Source organism: Ursus maritimus, unplaced genomic scaffold (assembly GCF_017311325.1).
Source record: "Ursus maritimus isolate PB19 unplaced genomic scaffold, ASM1731132v1 scaffold_3, whole genome shotgun sequence".
Lineage (NCBI taxonomy): Eukaryota > Metazoa > Chordata > Mammalia > Carnivora > Ursidae > Ursus > Ursus maritimus.
This window is the reverse complement of record NW_024425563.1, coordinates 20,907,248-20,926,097: the sequence shown is the minus strand read 5'-3', so window position 1 is coordinate 20,926,097 and position 18,850 is coordinate 20,907,248. Positions and strand designations below refer to the sequence as shown.

At 37.0% G+C, this 18,850-nt stretch overlaps 1 protein-coding gene across 7 annotated transcripts in view; it reads left to right on the top strand.

Moving 5' to 3' along the window:
* MKLN1 (muskelin 1) overlaps positions 1-18,850 on the top strand; it is a 334,164-nt gene that overhangs the window by 301,740 nt on the left and 13,574 nt on the right. For all 7 annotated transcript variants that reach the window (XM_040643986.1, XM_040643985.1, XM_040643988.1 and 4 more), the window contains 3 exons: positions 3,635-3,749; positions 5,147-5,286; positions 12,273-12,375. In XM_040643986.1, the coding sequence (XP_040499920.1) occupies positions 3,635-3,749; positions 5,147-5,286; positions 12,273-12,375 (358 nt within the window). The remainder of the gene's footprint in view (positions 1-3,634; positions 3,750-5,146; positions 5,287-12,272; positions 12,376-18,850) is intronic.

Genomic DNA, 18,850 nt, shown 5'->3' with positions numbered 1-18,850 from the left:
AGAAAGCTAGTCCTCTCGTGCCAAACAGCCAAGTTGTGAATGCAAAGGAAAAGTTCTTGAGAGAAATTAAAAGTGCTGCTCCAGTGAACACATGAATGATAAAGCCAAACAGCCTTAATGCTGATAACGAAGAAAGTTTTAGTGGTTTGGATAGATCAAACCAGCCACAACATTCCCTTAAGCCAAAGTCTGCTCCAGAGCAAGACCCTAACTTCAATTCTGTGAAGGCTGAGAGAGGAGGAAGCTGTAAAAGGAAAGTTTGAAGCTAGCAGAGTTTGGTTCCTAAGGTTTAAGGAAAGAAGCTGTCTCAATAACATCTAAGTGCTGATGTAGAAGCTACAAGTTATCTTAGATCTCACTATGGTCATTGATGAAGGTGACTAAAATAGCAGATTTTCATTGTAGATGAAACAGCCTTCTACTGGAATAAGATGCCATTGAGGACTTTCATAGCTGGAGAGGAGAAGTCAGTGCCTGGCTTCAAAGCTTCAGGGGGCAGGCTGACAATCTTGTTGGGGCTAATGCAGTTGGTAACTTTAAGTTGAAAAGTGCTCATTTATCACTGTGAAAATCCTAGGACCCTTAAAAATGCTAACTCTACTGTGCCTGTGCTCTGTAAATGCAACAACAAAGCCTAGAAGATAGCACATCTGTTTACAGTATGGTTTACTGAATATTTTGAGCCCACTTTTGAGACCTAGTGCTCAGAAAAAAAGATTTCATTTGAAAATATTACTGCTCAATGAGGATGCACCTGGTCATTCAAGTGCTCTAATGGTGATGTAGTATGAGATTAATGTTGTTTTCATGCCTGCTAACACAGCATTCATTCTGTAGCCTATGGATCAATGAGTCATTTCAACTTCGAAGTCTTCTTATTTAAGAAATACATTTCATAAGATTATGGGTGCCATAGATTATGAATTCCTCTGATGGATCTGGGCAAAGAAAAGTGAAAACCTTTTGGAAAGGATTCACCATTCTAAATTCCATGAAGAGCATTCAGATTTGTGTGACAAGGTCAAAATACCAGCATGAACGGGAATTTGGAAGAAGTTGATTCCAACCTTCGTGGATGACTTTGAGAGGTTCAAGACTTCAGTTCAGTGGGGGAAATAACTGCAGATGTGATGGAAAGAGCAAGAGAACCAGAATTAGAAGCGGAGCTTAAAGATGTGACTGCATTGCTGCAGTCTCTCATGATAAAGTGGTTTCTTGAGATGGAATCTACTCCTGGTGGAAACTCTGTGAAGATTGTAGAAATGACATCAAAGGATTTAGAATATTACATAAGCTTAGTTAATAAAGGAGTGGCAGGGTTTGAGAGGATTTACTCCAATTTTGAAAGAAGTTCTAATGGGTAAAATGTTGTCAAACAGCATTGTATGCTAGAGAGAAATAGTTCATGAGAGTGAGTCAGTTGATGCAGCCAATTTCATTACACTTGATCCTTGAACAATACAGGCCTCTGGTGTGCCAACCCCCGAAAATCCATGTGTAACTTGACTCCCTAAAAACCCAACTACTAATAAATAGCCTACTGTTCATCAAGAGCCTTATCAATAACAAACAATTGACTAATACATGTTTTGTATGTTATATACTGTATCCTTACAATAAGGTAAGATAGAAGAAAGAATGTTAAAGTCATAAGGAAAGAGAAAATACATTTACCATACTGGACTGTAAAAAAATCTGCGTTATAGTGGATCTATTTAGTTCAAACCCATGTTGTTCAAGGATCAACTGTTTTATCTTATTTTAAGAAACTGCCACAGCTCCCCCAGCCTTCAGCAAACAACACTCTGATCGGTTAATAGCCACCAACATTTACAAGCCCCTCCATGCAAAAAGGTTATGACTTGCTGAAAACTCAGAGGTTGGTTAGCATTTTGTAGCAATAAAGTATTTAACTAAGGTATATACATTGTTTTTTAGACGTAATGCTTTGCATACTTAATAGACTACAGAATAGTATAAACATAACTTCTGTATGCACTGGGAAACAAAAGAATTCTTTGACTCACTTAATTACAGGATTTGCTTTATTGTGGTAGTCTGGAACTGAACCCACAACATCTCAGAGGTATGTCTGTATTGGGAAAAGAAGTCAATATTGGTGCCTATGTATACAATGATGTTCTGTGAGTGGATTTTACCTCGGAATTTTTCAGTTGGTCTTGAAGTCAAGAGAATTGTACTTTAGTCTAGATTTTGCTACCAAGTAGATGTGTGAAATTGAGAACAATGTTTTTTTTTTTTTTAATGTTCCCAGGTAGTCTTGGTTTTGTTTTGTTTTGTTTAATTTAAATTCAAGTTAGTTAACATATAGTGTAGTATTGGTTTCAGGAGTAGAATTTAGTGATTCATCACTTACATATAATACCCAGTGCTCATCCCAGCAAGTGCCCTCCTTAATGCCCGTCACCCATTTAGCTCATCCCCCCCAACCCACCTCCCCACAGTAAGCCTCAGTTTGTTCTCTATATTTAAGAGTCTCTTATGCTGGGGCACGTGAGTGGCTCAGTGGTTAAGCGTCTGCCTTCAGCTCAGGTCACGATCCCAGGGGTCTGGGATCGAGCTCCACATTGGGCTCCCTGCTTAGCAGGAAGCCTGCTTCTCCCTCTCCCTCTGCCCTTGCTTGTGTTCCCTTTCTCACTGTCTCTCTCTCTGTCAAATAAAGAAACCTTTTAAAAAAAAAAAAAGTCTCTGATGCTTCCCTCTCTGTTTTTATCTTATTTTATTTTTCCTTCCCTTCCCTTCCAGGTGGTCTTAGTTTTGATAAATGAACTGATTTCAATAGAGCAGGGTACGGGGCATTATTTAGTGTTTTCAAACCAGGACTTTTTTGTCACAGAGCATCTCACAGAACTAGTGCTGCACATTTTGCTTTGGGAAACAATGGCCTAGAGAATCCAGCTCTGACATTCTGTGATTACTGCATAAGTGGCTATTTTACAAAACAGACACTTCAGAGAACTTCCTCCACGCAGCAGCTAAGGAATTTATTATTTCCTAAGTAGGACATTTATTTTAAGCAGTAAAACTGAAAGAAATCTATAAGGTTTTTTTTCTTTTTTGTGAATAAATAAATGGGATTATCTTGTCTTTTAGACTTTGGTTTGAGCTTTCACATATGCTGTCTGTGTTTCATAACACGAAGTAGGTTGTTCTTAAGTGAGGTTTTGGATGGACATTAAAAGAATGTAAGAATGGGGCACCTGTGTGGCTCAGTCGTTAAGCATCTGCCTTCGGCTCAGGGCGTGATCCCGGAGTCCTGGGATCAAGCCCCACATCAGGCTCCTCTGCTGGGAGCCTGCTTCTTCCTCTCCCACTCCCCCTGCCTGTGTTCCCTCTCTTGCTGGCTCTCTCTCTCTCTCTGTCAAATAAATAAATAAATAAATAATCTTTAAAAAATAATAGTAATAAAAATAAAAGAATGTAAGAACTTCATTCTAACAAATTGGTATTATTGTGGGAGCATGACCAAAACTTTTAAGATTTGATGTGAACAAATTTATAAATTTTTTGTTGGAATTAGACATCCAGTTAATTTGCTTGTTGAAGTTGTATTAACATTAGGTATGCTGCTAATCTTTTATCATAGAATGCCTTAAAAAGCAATGTCTTGCAGGTCTTGCGTCTATAAGAATGATCAAGCTGCAAAGGATAATCCAAGTAAAAGTCTTCAGGAGGAAGAACCATGTCCAAGATTTGCCCATCAGCTTGTATATGATGAATTACACAAGGTACCGTAACTACATCAACTTGTAAACTTTCCAAGGCCTATAATCTGATAGAATCCCAAAATTCTACATGTTTACTGTTTATTTTTAAGTGCATTTGAATAAAAAGTTAAAATACATAGCAGGCATTTATAGAATATGTGGCAGGTATTCAATATCATTTCTCCCTAAAATTCCTTAAGAGAATAACCATTTTCCATAGTCCAAAGTTCCTGGCACTTTTGCACTTTGCTTCGTAGCTGCATAGATCAGATACACAGCATGACCTATTGTTTCTACAATATCAATATCCAATTTAAGAATGTACAGTTTTTAGCATGAGGATACCTTATCCCATGATATGAAAAAGTAAATATAACTTCTGATTTTAGATTTTCCTATTGTGTAAGAAGTCTTTTATCTTTATTTTTCCTATCTATGAGTGATGTGTCTTTTCCATTGGCCTCACAAAAACAGTCCTGCATTCTCAACTTTTAGTGTCGCTAAATGTTCAGGGTGGTTTCTTTAAACTATGTCTCCCTTAAGCTTTATAGTAGTTAGATTGGGCTCAGATTATATGATAACTTATTGACAAAGCTTGTATTCTTTCTGTGTAGGCCATAGGTGGTTATTTAAATTCCATATCACTTCAGACCTTCCGGTAAACGATACCGTAGGAGTGAATAAAAGCCCTTTCTCTTAGAGTCTCCCAGATTAAAGGGTAAATGAATTTTGATCTGTAGGATAGAAATAGTATTGCTATCGTATAGTACTATTGAACATACATGTTTTCAGAACTTCAGGAACTGTTTTAATACTTTGTTTAAGTACAGAATATCACTAAAATTATACCAATGAAATCATTATTGCATTCCTTTTTCATTTCTTTTTTTTATATTGAATAATGTAATATTTTTAAAGTTAGGTCACAAATTATATGTACCACTTAATATTTGACTGTAAGCCTAAAGCAAAATTAAGACGCTAAAATGTAAAAGTTTCTAGTTACCATTGACCTTCAGTGATTCAACATGTATGTCAGAGTTTTATTAAAGATCTTGTTTTTTATGATGATCAACACTTGGTGAACATAATAATCCCCATTATTTTTTGCTCTAAGTGAACTCTGTATCGTGGATTAACTTCTTACTATCATTGCTTTTGTTTCATGTCTTCCATTGTCAGTATAATTGTGGTAATACAACTCATTTTAATCTAAAATGCAGCTTAAGGAAGTAGCCACAGTACTTTAAAATAAAATGGAAGTGAGAAACATCAAAAGAAGCCTTTGGTAGAAATGCAATAATGTTTTAATTATTACAGTTACACATTGCTACCAAAATGAAGAAATTTTATTATGACTTCTGTAGTTTCCTAAGTATGCATGCATCTTAAAATGTAGCTTGTTTTGTTTGTTTTAGGTTCATTATTTATTTGGTGGGAATCCGGGAAAATCTTGCTCCCCAAAGATGAGATTAGATGACTTCTGGTCACTGAAGTTATGTAGGCCTTCAAAAGATTACTTACTGAGGCACTGCAAGTACCTGATAAGAAAACACAGGTATAAAAATAATTCGCTAAAAACTTTTATTTAACATTATCAGCTATTGTTGGTGTTACCCCGCCTCTGGAGATAGGATTTTGTCTTTGGAAGTTTATTAATACAACAGTGTAAATACCTTGAAGATCATGACTTTTGTAAATGCCGTTATTTTCCTTGTTTTTGCTTTCCTCTTAAAAGGAAGATACAAAGTGAAGATACATATTGATGCTAAAATTTTCTAGATATAGAACAAGGAAATTTTGCAACTGTTAAATGGAAGAAATTTTCTATGAGGGTGATGAACCTGTCTTCCAGTAACTCAAGGCTTACTCAGTAGAAGTATATCGGTTCTGTATCATTGCCATATGCCTTGCCTACTGATAACTTTCTCAACTGTGATGATATAGTTGACTAAATATCTTTCTAATCTGATGTTTCAGAATACAACTTCAAATATGACTTTGGTTTTACATCATTACCTTTGCCATTTAATTGTAAAATCATGTAATCAAACATTTTCATATATATTTCCTGGGTCATGTTTGCTTTTGAGCCCTAGCAGGTGATAAGCTATTGAAAAATGTAGAAAAGCGTATCTGTCCTTTTAGTTACTGGTAATGTTCAATGGTAAGAAAAATTTATAGCTTAGAAGGAGAAGGTTAGCCTTTAATTTTGATAATAGTTACCGTTTATTGAGCAGTTTTTGCGTGCTAGATCTTGCATATTATTCCTACAATAAATAAGGCAATTGAGTAAGTACTGTTCTTATCACTATTTCATAAAAGAAGAAATGAGGGATTTTTAAATGGGTTACATAATTATCTAGGGTCACTCAGCCGTAAATGACACAGCCAGGATATGGTCCTGAGTGTTTTGACTCCAGCGTTCATCACTTCATCACCACTGTCACCACTACACATGCACACACGTTTGTGTATATACGCATACATGTTTATATGTATTATATATATTTATGCATTATATTTTATATAGAATATAAGTACATAAAAATCTTTGGTATAAATTATTAGATTGTTTTCCTTATATCATGTTTACTTATTGTTCCTTTCTCTGCTTTCACAAGTTGTGCTTGAGAGAGAAATTAATAACAGAAGCTAGTTACTTCTGTTACTTTGGCATTACTGTGAATAATTAGTGTATTTCCTAGAGAATTTACAGGAGAAAGGGTCTTGGAATCCTCTTGTTGACTGGATGACAAGAGATAAATTCTGTTTTATTAATAAGATTTAAGCTTGAGGCACCTTTAACTAAGGTTTACACTGCTAAAATTATATTCCTTAGTATTTTACTTAATGTTAGAGTTAGTTTTTCAAAGGATGAGAGAAATTTGGGGAAATTATAGCGTTCTTTTTCTACTTCAGATACAGCAACTGGTAGTTGGAATATTAAATTGAGCTCTTTTTAAAAATTTCCTACCAAAAGCCCATTGGAGATTAGAGGAGATTTTTTAGTACTATATGCAAAGAATTTGAATTCACTTATAAACACTCTCCTCTGACTTTTAATTTAAAAAAGTAGGGTATGGGGGCGCCTGCGTGGCATAGCAGTTAAGCGTCTGCCTTCGGCTCAGGGCGTGATCCCGGCGTTATGGGATCGAGCCCCACATCAGGCTCCTCTGCTGGGAGCCTGCTTCTTCCTCTCCCACTCCCCCTGCTTATGTTCCCTCTCTCGCTGGCTGTCTCTATCTCTGTCAAATAAATAAATAAATAATCATTAAAAAAAATAAATAAAGTAGGGTATGGTTAATAAAAAAGTAAGTCCTCTCATCCTGCAAAATAATCAAATCATGTATCATCCTGTCGCTGAGAAATAACAACTTACTGTTTTGGTGTATATCTTTCATATGTGCACACATATATTTTTGTTTAACTGAAAAATAGGGATCATACTGCTTTGAATCTGATTTCTTTCAGTGAGTGATACATTATAAACATCTTATTACCATGTTAATAAATACAAATACAAGTTATAACTCTGATGACTGCATACCGGTCTATTTTATGTGTAATTTACTTAACTAGTTTACTTTTGTAAAATATTTAGATTATTTCCAGCTTATTTGCTATTATAAATAATACTGTAATATTATTATATACTTCCATATATACCCCTATCCAAAAATTCTGTAGGATATTGGTAGAATTGGTGAATTATCAGTTGCCCTCCAGAAAGGTAATTTTCATTTCTTCCAGAAGTAAGTAGGATTATTCATTTTCCTGCAGCCACACCATTCTCAGAAGTTTTTATTTTTTTATTTTTTTCGTTTTGTTTTTATCTTTGACAGTTGTTTTTCTCTTTTGAAAATATATCAGTGAGCAGGTGAAATGACCATTTGTGGGAATCTGAAATATTATATATTATGGTGTGTTTTAAGTACAAACATCATCGTTTGTGACTTGTGTTGGTAAAAGGCATAAAGTAAGGAATGTCAGTGGATAAAGAATAAAAGATAATAATCAGCAGTAAATCATTTAAACCTTTAAATATATGATGAAAGACTCTAGCAAATTTTGTGAGGATGAGAATGGTTCATAAAATAGCGACTGAAGCTGAGAGGCAACAAGTTTGTGTGATGGGGCAAAGAAGCAGCCTTCGAAATTTTCTGCCGTGGGAAAAGAAGTATGCTAGCCCATCTCAGAACTGAAACCAGAAAAGCCCTGAAGGGCGAATTTAAGAATGTTTAAAGACCCTAGTAGCATAAAAATATGGAACACAGTATTCTTCTTTTCTGATTGTGATTACTTTTTGATTTTAGTTCTGGGAGCTAATGTCTTACATTGGAAAAAACACTAGATCTGAACCTTGGATTGATCTTCAAGTCTTGTAACTTAATCTTTCTGGAGATCACTTTGCTCATGGATAAAATGGCAGAAGAGCCACCTACGGGTCTTTATAAACATCAATGAAACTTCATTTATTTAAGAAGTATTTATTGAGCTCCTGCTATGTGCTAGATATTATCCTAGGCTCTGTGGATATGTCAATGAAGAAAATAAACAAAAATTCCTATCCCCAAGCTTCTATCTTGTGAAGGAAGACTAGCAATAAACGTAAGAAGGAATTTATATGTTAATAAGTATTATGAAAAAGAACTAAAACAGGTTAAGAACTGTTTTTGTACCAGTGAGGGAGCTGGGTATGTGATTTTTAAATAAGAATATTAGGATAGACCTCACTGCAAAGGTGACATTTGAGTAGTGACCTGAAGAACATGAGGGTGGAGGGTCACCTGGGTGGCTCAGTTGGTTAAGCAACCAACTCTTGATTGTGGGACTTAGGTCATGACCTCAGGGTTGTGAGATCAAGCCCCACATCGGGCTCCATGCTCAGAGCAGAGTTGGCTTGAGATTCTTCCTCTCCCTCTGCCCCTCCACCAACTTGTGCGTGGGCTCTCTCTCTGTCTCTGAAATAAATATATAAATAAATCTTTTATTTTTTTACAAGATTTTATTTATTTATTTGACAGAGAGAGAGGCAGCGAGAGACGGAACACAAGCAATGGGAGTGGGAGAGGGAGAAGCAGGCTTCCCGCTGAGCAGGAAGTCCGATGCGGGGCTCAATTCCAGAACGCTGGAATCATGACCTGAACCAAAGGCAGATGCTTAACTACTGAGCCACCCAGGCGCCCCTAAATAAATCTTTAAAAAAAAAATAATAAAGAATATGAGGGAATGAATCATGTAGGTATTTGAGAGGAAAAGTGTTCCAGATAGGTAATAGACAAGGCTCTGAGGTTAAAAATACACATGGATTATTTGAGGAATAAATTGGGAACAGTGTGGTGGAAGTAGAATGAGTGAGGTGATTGTGGTAGGAAATGAGGTCAGAGAGATAAGAAGGGGACAGCTGGTGAAGAGTCTATGGCTTTTACTCTGAGTGAAAGGAGAACACTGACAGATTTTATGTAGAGAAATAACACACTCAGATTTCTCTTTTAATAAAAACCATTCTAGGTTTTCTTCCAAGAGAACTGAGTAAAAGGTTGTGGCTGTTTTCACTCAGATGGGGAATTCTTCAGAAACAACAGGTTTGTGTGTTGGGAAGAATGAGTTCAGTTTGATGCACTTTAGGTTTTCGAGATCACATGTTGGCATTTGGAGGAACGGCATGGGTCGATTATTACATTTGTGAGTCATCAACAAAGAAAAGGAGCTTGCTTCGAGAGTGAGAAGAGTAGAGAGATGGCATTATCTGATGATCACCACCATTTGAGGGAAGGCAGAGGAGGAGACACTCCATAAAAGAGATCAAGAAAGCCCAGGAGGATTCTGGATAAACTTTGAAGATTGCACCAACAGAATTTCTTGATGTATTGGGTACGGGTATGAGAGGAGAGCAGTCAGGGCATCGTGAGAATCTTGTCTACTACTAATTTGAACTGATAGTCAGAGGCCCGTTTTATTTATTTATTTACTTTTTTAATTTTAATTTTTATTTATTTTTAAAGATTTTATTTTTAAGTAATCTCTAACGCCAGTGTGGGGCTTGAACTCATTCCCCGAGATCAAAGAGTCACATGCTCCACTGACTGAGCCAGCCAGGCGCCCCTGGCCCATTTTAGATATTTGAGAAGACATAGACCTTTTTTTTTTTTTACCAACCCTTAGATGAATTCAAGAGTTTGAGGAACACTGCTACATTGCAGGCAGAGTAGATAGAAGTTGCTTTATGTGAATTGAAATAGAGCATGAAAATACCTTTTTAACTTAAGTTTCATATTAAATTAGATACCTAGTGTTTCATTCTGTGGGACCTTACCCTTTCTGTACTGCTGGGCTGGCTTGTTTATTTTTCTTATTGTTCTTATGGAAAACAGTTATTTAGTTAAAATATAAATTTGGAGGGAGAGAAGTATACTTTATGCCAAGAAATGTGTCTTTGTTCTTAATGGTACCACACAGTACAATAAATAAAGTGCCACCGATTATTTTTCCCTGTAACATTCAAATTTACAGACTTACCAACAATTTGGGGTAGAAAGGAGCAAAAGAAAAACTTTTTAATAGGGTTAATTCCTGTCCTTTAGGTACAGGACACAGTTGTTGGCTGAAATAGAATTCTAGACTGCAGACATAAGTCCAATGATGAGTTTTTGCAGGCCAAAGAAAGCTTAGAAAAAAGAAGAGAGAAAACACACCCTCTAGGAAAATGGATCTCTTGACTGGATTTAATAGGATGGTAGGTGTGTTGGTTAAGTTATTTCAGAGCATAAAGGATAAAGACTTTCTTAGGATAGCTCACTAAAAGAGAAGTTATTATGAGAACATCCAGACAGTTCAGGCATTGCCTCAACCTTTGAACAGTGAGGCCTGATGGAGAATTTTTAGGGTCTTAGAACAATTCTACTAGCAAGGACTCACTATAGTAGCTTTTCTTCTAACTGAACCTCTGTCTTTCTGCTTCTTTTTACCTGCTTCTCCTGTTCTACTTATTACTCCAAATTCTGCTTTCCCTCAACCTCATAGCTTCCAAAGACAGACAGACAGACAGATAGGTACATGTGGCTTTGGTAAATAAGTAGGTAGGTAGATAGGAAGAAAGGAAAGAAAAGAGGGATAGGAAGGGAAGGAATCTACCTACCATCTTGTGTCTTCTGTTTACTGACTTCTGTGTTTTGTGTGCGTTTTATGTCCTGGTGTATCTCACATTCAGATTCTCTAAGAGGGTATCTTCTTCAAGAGGGCTCCCTGGGGAGAACATCCCTATTGGGAGTAATTCTGCCAGGCTACTTTATAAACTGCTGATCAAGCTTGAGGCGATTGCTTTTGTCTCAGGTGCCAAAACTGGTCTAACCCATTTTGGACGAGATGGTAGAGTAACATGACCTCTGCCTAAGGAGCTCTCTCATCTGAGGGCTAGAAGGCTAGCTGACAGTCCTGGTACTATCTGATATAACAGAGCTGTAAAATTTTGCTCGTCTTTGCCCTGCTTGAAATATAGGTACTCTATCTCTGAGATTTGCTCTAAAGACGGGAAATTATTGATGCCATCAGTCTGAACACCATTGTGAAAGGCTCATTATTTTCCTTTCCCAAGTGCAATTAAATGTCTTCTTTTCTTTCTCTCTAGAATATTTTGAAAAGCATACCAACTTATTACAAATAAATCCATATATAATTATGCCATAACAAAAGATTTAAATAGATAAACTGTCCCAAGCAGACTTTTTTTTCCTGTTAGGAACTAACTCATTTTTTCCTTTTCAGCTTTGGAATCAGGTGATTCTGCGTTTGATTCTATTTCTGCCACTTTTAGCTCTTATCTTGGCCAAGTTCATTGTCTGAGCCTCAGTTTCTCATCTGTAAAAAATGATGATAAAGCTTATTGTCATCAGAGTGGGGTAAATGAAGTAATATATGTAAAATACTAAATACAGTGTCTAGCACATAACACACTTGATAAGTGGTTGCTACAGTTGTTTTTGTTATTATTGACTGAGACAGGAAATAATCTTATTAAAAATATTTAATCAGTTTAAAAAATATATATTTTCAGTCAGTGTTAATGATACTCCTGGAAAGAAACTATACTTGTTTCTGTTTCTGAAGTACCTGTTAGGCACCTCTGGTGGAATGCATATTACACGGCTCTAACCAGGTATTTTTATTCTAGCTCTGCTTGTTTTTATGAAACATATTTGGCTCTTTTACAGTTTTGTTATGTAAAATATTTGACATGTTCACTATGATTAGTAGTTGATTTAATCTTAGCTTGTAGTTTTAAGAGGAGGGTAGGAAGTGAGTGCTCCTCCCCAGCCTCTAGCGCTGTGACTGCCTGTGACCACCTGGCATTACCGTTACAGCTCCAGGACTTCACAGCCACGCCGTCTCCATGGCTGTGTTCGTACTTCTAGATTCCCAAACACAGGTTTTTGTTCGGTAGCCACAGTGACTCCTCAGACACATTCCACTTCAGGTCTGATTGACATTTCTGATGTTTTCTCATAACTCCAGACAGTTATTATTCCTGTTTACATTTTCTAGGTTTGAAGAAAAGGCCCAGATGGATCCCCTTAGTGCTCTGAAATATTTACAAAACGATCTTTATATAACTGTGGATCATTCGGACCCAGAAGAGACAAAAGAGGTAAAGGTTATAAACTTCAGAAAGTGAGCATTTAAAAAAAAAAAAAGTCTTTCTAACTCATACTTGCTGATTTTTCTTTTAGATGTTTAAAGGAAAATGAGGAAAATATGGTAACACTAATAATTTTTAAAGTAGCACAGAGCAGTTGAAATAAAAACTGAACAGACTTACTTTCATGTGGTGATAAAAGGTTCAGGTCACACAGAAAGCCCTTGATCCATTCAGAAAAGGGTTCTCAGGTTTAAAGTTTTAACTTAGACCTTAGTTTTGTGTGTTGGGAAGGAAATAGAAATTTTTACATCCATAGTCCCATGCTTCTTTCACTTAAGGATTACATAATGGCTCAGTATAAACTTTTCTCTTGATACTCCAAAATCCCGTGAGAGAAGAAAGAAAACTCGCCTCTTTTGTAAGAAGAAAGTGAAGAGAGGCTGGTAGGAATAGAATCCCTGCTTCCTTGATACTTAGTTATGTGAATGTCATAGCAGGGTAGTTCAACTAGTCTACCGACTTCTTTCATCAGGAGTCCCTAACCTTGAGAAATTAGTAGCAGATCATTACTTTTCAGGGGTTTTTTGGTTACCTAATACTGGAGGGAAAAGAGAAGTTGTAATATTTTTAGGGCATATTTGGTTATCTACAGTGTGTGAATACACCTGCAGTGAGCTTCATAGTCTTACAGCCTGTCTCCCTACTAACCGCTGAGATTCCTTTTGTCACTGTTAACTTTTGCCAAGCATCCTTGTGCATAGTTCATCTAGCCCCATCTGAACTGCAATCCATTTTACCCTCCACTCACAGAATTGGTGCTGGTGATCCTGCCCCTGCTGTCTATTTCCCTGTTCTCTGTTGCTTTGCTTTGGCTTTGCAATAGCAACATCAAGCAGTGCTTTTTTCTTGTTCAGCAGTGACACAGGTCTCAGATTTAATGTCAAATCACTTTCAGGTACCAGGTTCATTGTACTTTCAAACAGCAGAGCCTGCATGTCCTTGGCACCAAAACAAAGAGATTCTCTTTCATAGTTGCCTACTGTGAAAATAAGCCTGATTCCTCTTAGTCAGTAATGGTTATAACCCTTCCCTAGGTGGAGAATCAGTAGAACACGCTTTAGAACCCCCCTAAAGGGGGACAGTTAATTGTCTCTCCTTGAGTCTTCAGACAGTTCATGATACTATTTGAAATGGGGAAATTATCATAGGTTTGCCAAGTAGCAGAATATGTTCGGTTTCATCTGTTAATGGCTTATAACTGAACATAGTTGTAAAGAGTCTATTAATGTTCATTTTTATTAGACCATGCATTTGAAAGTTATAAATAGATTTCCTTGTGTTTTCTCCATAGTCTCTCTAAAATGGCTGTAACCCGGGAACATTCATTTTTCTCTTATTTTTTAAAACCAAAACAAAACAGAATATTGCAAAGTAAATAAATTCAGCTGTGGGAACTGCAAGTAGGCCAAAGAAAACAGACAGTTTGTTCTTAAAGCTAAGCTAATGGGAAGAACCAGGACAGGGAGCTATCTTAAGTTCAAGCAGAGCCATTTTAAAAATTTTGATAGCAGGTTTCTCTTTTTCTCCTTTCCTCGGTAGTTTGAAATTATGATTTTGTATGCCACAGACTTACATTTTTTAAAAGCTTTATCTGTCACGAGTTGGTTAGCCCTAATAGAAGTTAGTTAAAATGGTGCCGTGCACGTGTGTGTTCGCATCGGAATTGCTTCAGACACTTTTTCAAAACAACATCCTCACCCTAAGATTCTCTTGTCTGCTCTTAGATAACAAAACACTCTGACGTGGAGGATTACTGGTCTGTAAGATTATTATTTTGTTTAAAAATGTGTAAAGGGATTTTTGTTTTGAGAAAAGAAATCCTTTGGTGACAGTTCTAGAGTATATACTTAGAATATTTGTTTAGAATATTTGTTAATAAGGCATATAAGGGGCGCCTGGGTGGCTCAGTTGTTAAGTGTCTGCCTTCGGCTCAGGGTGTGATCCCAGAGTCCTGGGATCGAGCCCCACATCGGGCTCCTCCGCTGGGAGCCTGCTTCTCCCCCCCCCCCCGTGTTCCCTCTCTCGCTGGCTATCTCTCTCTGTCAAATAAATAAATAAAATCTTAAAAAAAAAAATAAGACATATAGATCTTCACTTTCCTTATACCATTCCACTTATCAAAAAAGACCTTACTGTTGTTTTCTGTAGAAGCTTGTTTTTGTTCTCTTTATATATTTTACGAATTTTTTTTATTATATTAAATGATTGTATCAGCAACTAGAAGTGGTCTTTAGATTTTTCTCTTTTTTGGGAGACCGGTTGTCGTGATGATGATCATCATTGTGCCTATGATTGGAAAAATGATGGTGGACTACCATCTGTATACAAAATAATGATTCTTCGCCTCCCTCCAGTCTCCAGAACATGGATTCTGAATTGGCGATGAGCTGCTGATAAACCTTATGAAAATGATTTTTTTTTTCTAGAAAAGGCCCAAGAGAAGGTTGCCTAAATTCTGCCGTTTTCAGGGAAGATTCTATAATAGAGAAGGAATGAGAAAAACAAGTTTTGAGCCAGTATTGCACATTTTGTATTAATTACATTTCTGCTGAGCTTCCAAAGTACTGGTGTCATTCATCTAACAGATGTGTATTGAGTCCCTACAATATGCCAGGCATTCTTCTAGGCACAGGAAATGTGTTGGTGAACCAAGCAAAATAGCTGCCTGGGTGGTACTTACTACTAGTGGTGAGAGACGATAAACATACTAACTAAGCAAATTATATAGTACATTGGTAGTGATAAGTATTATGGGAAAATTAAAGAGAGATAAAAAGGGTAAAGAGAGATCAGAGTTAGAACCGGTGAGAATTGGACAGTTGGAGTATTAAATAGATGCTCTTAATAGGCCTCATTTAGAAATGAGATGTACACAAAGACTTGAAGGGCGTGAGGAAGTTATGTAAGCAGATAATCTGGGGAAGATAATCCTGGCAAAGGGAGGGTTAGAACAAAGACCTGAGGGTGGGAGCATCCTGGCTTTGTTCAGGAGAACAGCAAGGAGACCCGCTGTGGTTGGAGTAGAGGCAAGAATGATGGGAGTAGCCACAGATGAGGTAGAAGAGGTAAGAGCAGAGACTGGGAGATCAGATTGTGAATGTTTTCACTCTGAATGAATAAGGAGCCAGGTCAGGGTATTGTGCAGAAGAGTGATGCGATCTGCTTTATGTCTTACTTAAGATCACTAAGATCGAAGATCACTCTGACTGCTGTGTTGAGAATAGACTAAAGGAGGGTAAGAATGGAGGTGGAGAGATCTAAGCAAGGGATTATTGTAGTGCACACCAAAGTAGCAGCAGTAGAAATAGAAGTAAAGTAGATCAGATTCTCAATGTATATTAAAGGTAGAACCAACAGTGGGAATGCAGTCTGATGCAGCCACTATGGAAAACAGTAGGGAGGTTCCTCAGAAAGTTAAAAATAGAACTACCACACGATCCAGCAATAGCACTACTAGGTATTTGCCTGAAGAATACAAAAACACTAATTCAAAGGGATACATGTACTTTGATGTTTATAGCAGCATTGTCTACAATAGCCAAATTATGGAAATAGCCCAAGTATCCATCAATTGACACACACACATAGACACACACACACAATTGAATATTACTCAGCCATAAAAAAGAGTGAAGTCTTGTCATTTGCAACAGTGTGGATGGAGCCAAAGAGTATTATGCTAAACGAAATAAGTCAGAGAAAGACAAATACCATATGATCTCACTCATATGTGGAATTTAAGAAACAAAACAAATGAGCAAAGGGGGGAAAAAGAGGCAAACCAAGAAACAGACTTTTTAAAGTACTCTCTACACCCAGCGTGGGGCTCAAACCTGCAACCCCAATTCAAGAGTCGCACGCTCTACCGACTGAGCCAGGCAGGTGCCCCAACAGTCTCTCAACTATTGAGAACAGAGTAATGGTTACCAGGAGTTTTGGGGGGGTTTAAATAGGTGATGGGAATGAAGGAATGCACTTGTTGTGATGAGCACTGGGTGGCGTATGGGAGTGTTGAATCACTATATTGTACACTTGAAACTAATAGTACACCATATGTTAACTAACTGGAATTTAAAACTTAAAAAAAAAAAAAAAGTAAAACAAACGGATCGATTGGATGTAGAGTTTGAAAGAAGTGACTCCAGAGTTACTAGCCTTAGTAGACGGAGTTACTGTCAACTGAAATGAGAAGCCTCTGGGTAGACCCAGTTTGTGGTCATAGGTGGGGGCTCCTGAATGGGGATTGAGAGTATAATGTTGGGTATCTCCAGTTTGAGATGCCCGTTGAACAGCCAACCTTATACGTTGAGGTGGCAGTTGGATATTCATGTCTGGCTTTGTTCAGATTGTGTAATATCACTTGGTACCTTTAAAATCCTAGGCCAGTACATATCAGTTCCACTTAATCAGATTATTAAAATAATAGTTTTCGCCCTATCCTTTTGTATGTAGAACCAGTGGGTTTATCTTTCACCTTAGAAATCAGAAAAGAGGAACAAACTAACCCTCAAATAAGTAGAAGATAGGAAATTAGTGAAATAAGAAACAATAGAAAAAAATTCAAAAAGTGAAAAGTTGGTTGTTTGAAAAGGTGAATAAAATAGCAAGACTTACAAAGAAAAAAATAGTGAAAATATAAATTATCAGCATCATTATGGACCCTAAATATATATAAAGGGAATAAGGAGATACTATGAATAGCTGGCAACAAATTCAGCAACTTGATGAAATGGACAAATTCCTTGGAAGACACAGCAAAACAGACACAGGAAGAATTAGAAAATCTTAAGGAGCTCCATATCACAGACATAGATTGAATTTGTAATTGAAAACTTTCTAACAGAAAACTAGTTCTAAATGGCTTTCTCAGGGCACCTGGGTGGCTCAGTTGGTTAAGCATCTGCCTTCAGCTCGGGTCATGATCCCGGGTCCTGGGATGGAGCGCTGCATCGGGCTTCTTGCTCAGTGGGGAGTCTGCTTCTCCTGCTCCCTCTCCCCCTGCTCATGTTCTCTCTCTCTCTCTCAAATAAACAAAATCCTTTTAAAAAATTATTTAAAAAATGGCTTTCTCAGTAAATTCAGTCAGCCATTTAAGGAAGTAAAAATAGCAATTCTTCATAGATTCTAAGAAACCAGAGGAAGACAGAACACTTTCTACATTCTGTTATGAAGCAGGTTGATTCTGATATTAAAAACTCAACAAAAATATTACAAGCAGAGAAAATTATAGACCTCTTATGAATGTAGATGCAAAATTCTTAATAAAATTTTAGTTAATTGAATCCAGCAGTATATAAAAAGGTTAATAATGCACAATGACCAAGTGAGGGTTTATTCTAGGAATATAAGGTTGGTTTAACATTTGAAAATCATTGGGGCGCCTGGGTGGCACAGCGGTTAAGTGTCTGCCTTCGGCTCAGGGCGTGATCCCGGCGTTGTGGGATCGAGCCCCACATCAGGCTCCTCCGCTATGAGCCTGCTTCTTCCTCTCCCACTCCCCCTGCTTGTGTTCCCTCTCTCGCTGGCTGTCTCTATCTCTGTCAAATAAATAAATAAAATCTTTAAAAAAAAAAATTGAAAATCAGTCATTCACCACCCTGATAGAACGAAGGAGGAAAACCACAGATCATCTCAGTAAATGAAAAATAAGCATTTGACATGATCCAAAAGCCATTCATGATTCAAAACAAAACAAAACAAACCTTAGCAAACTAGGAATGAAAAGAAACTTCCTAAATCTCATAAAGGGCATCTATGAAAAACATAACTAGTACTGTACTTAATTATAAAACTCTTTCCCTAAAGACTATGACAAGGAAAGGATGTCTGCTGTCAGTAGACAGCCTCTATTCAGCATTGTGCCGGAAGTCGTAGCTAGTGCAATAAGAAAAACAGCATATGGATTGGAAAGGAGAAAGGAAAATTGTGTGTAGATTACATTATTGTGTACATGGAAAACTCCATGCAATCTACAAAACAATAATACTAATACCAAGAAAAGTGAATTTAGCAAGATTATAGAATACAAGGTCAGTAGAAAAAAAAATTATTTTTATATTAGCAATGAACAATTATAAAATGAAAATTTTAAACCTGTTTATATTAATGCCAAAATAAATATGTAGTAATAAGTCTATTGTAAGAAATTAAAGAAGACCTAAATAAATGGAGAGAGAGATCACATTTATGGATTGAAAGACTAATATTTGTTAAGATTTCCATTCTCCCCAAATCGGTTTTTAATTTAATGCAGTCCCTATCAATATTATGGCAAGTTTGGGTTTCTTTGTTGTTGTTGAAAAAAAAATAGGCATGGGGCGCCTGGGTGGCACAGCGGTTAAGCGTCTGCCTTCGGCTCAGGGCGTCATCCCGGCGATCTGGGATCGAGCCCCACATCAGGCTCCTCCGCTATGAGCCTGCTTCT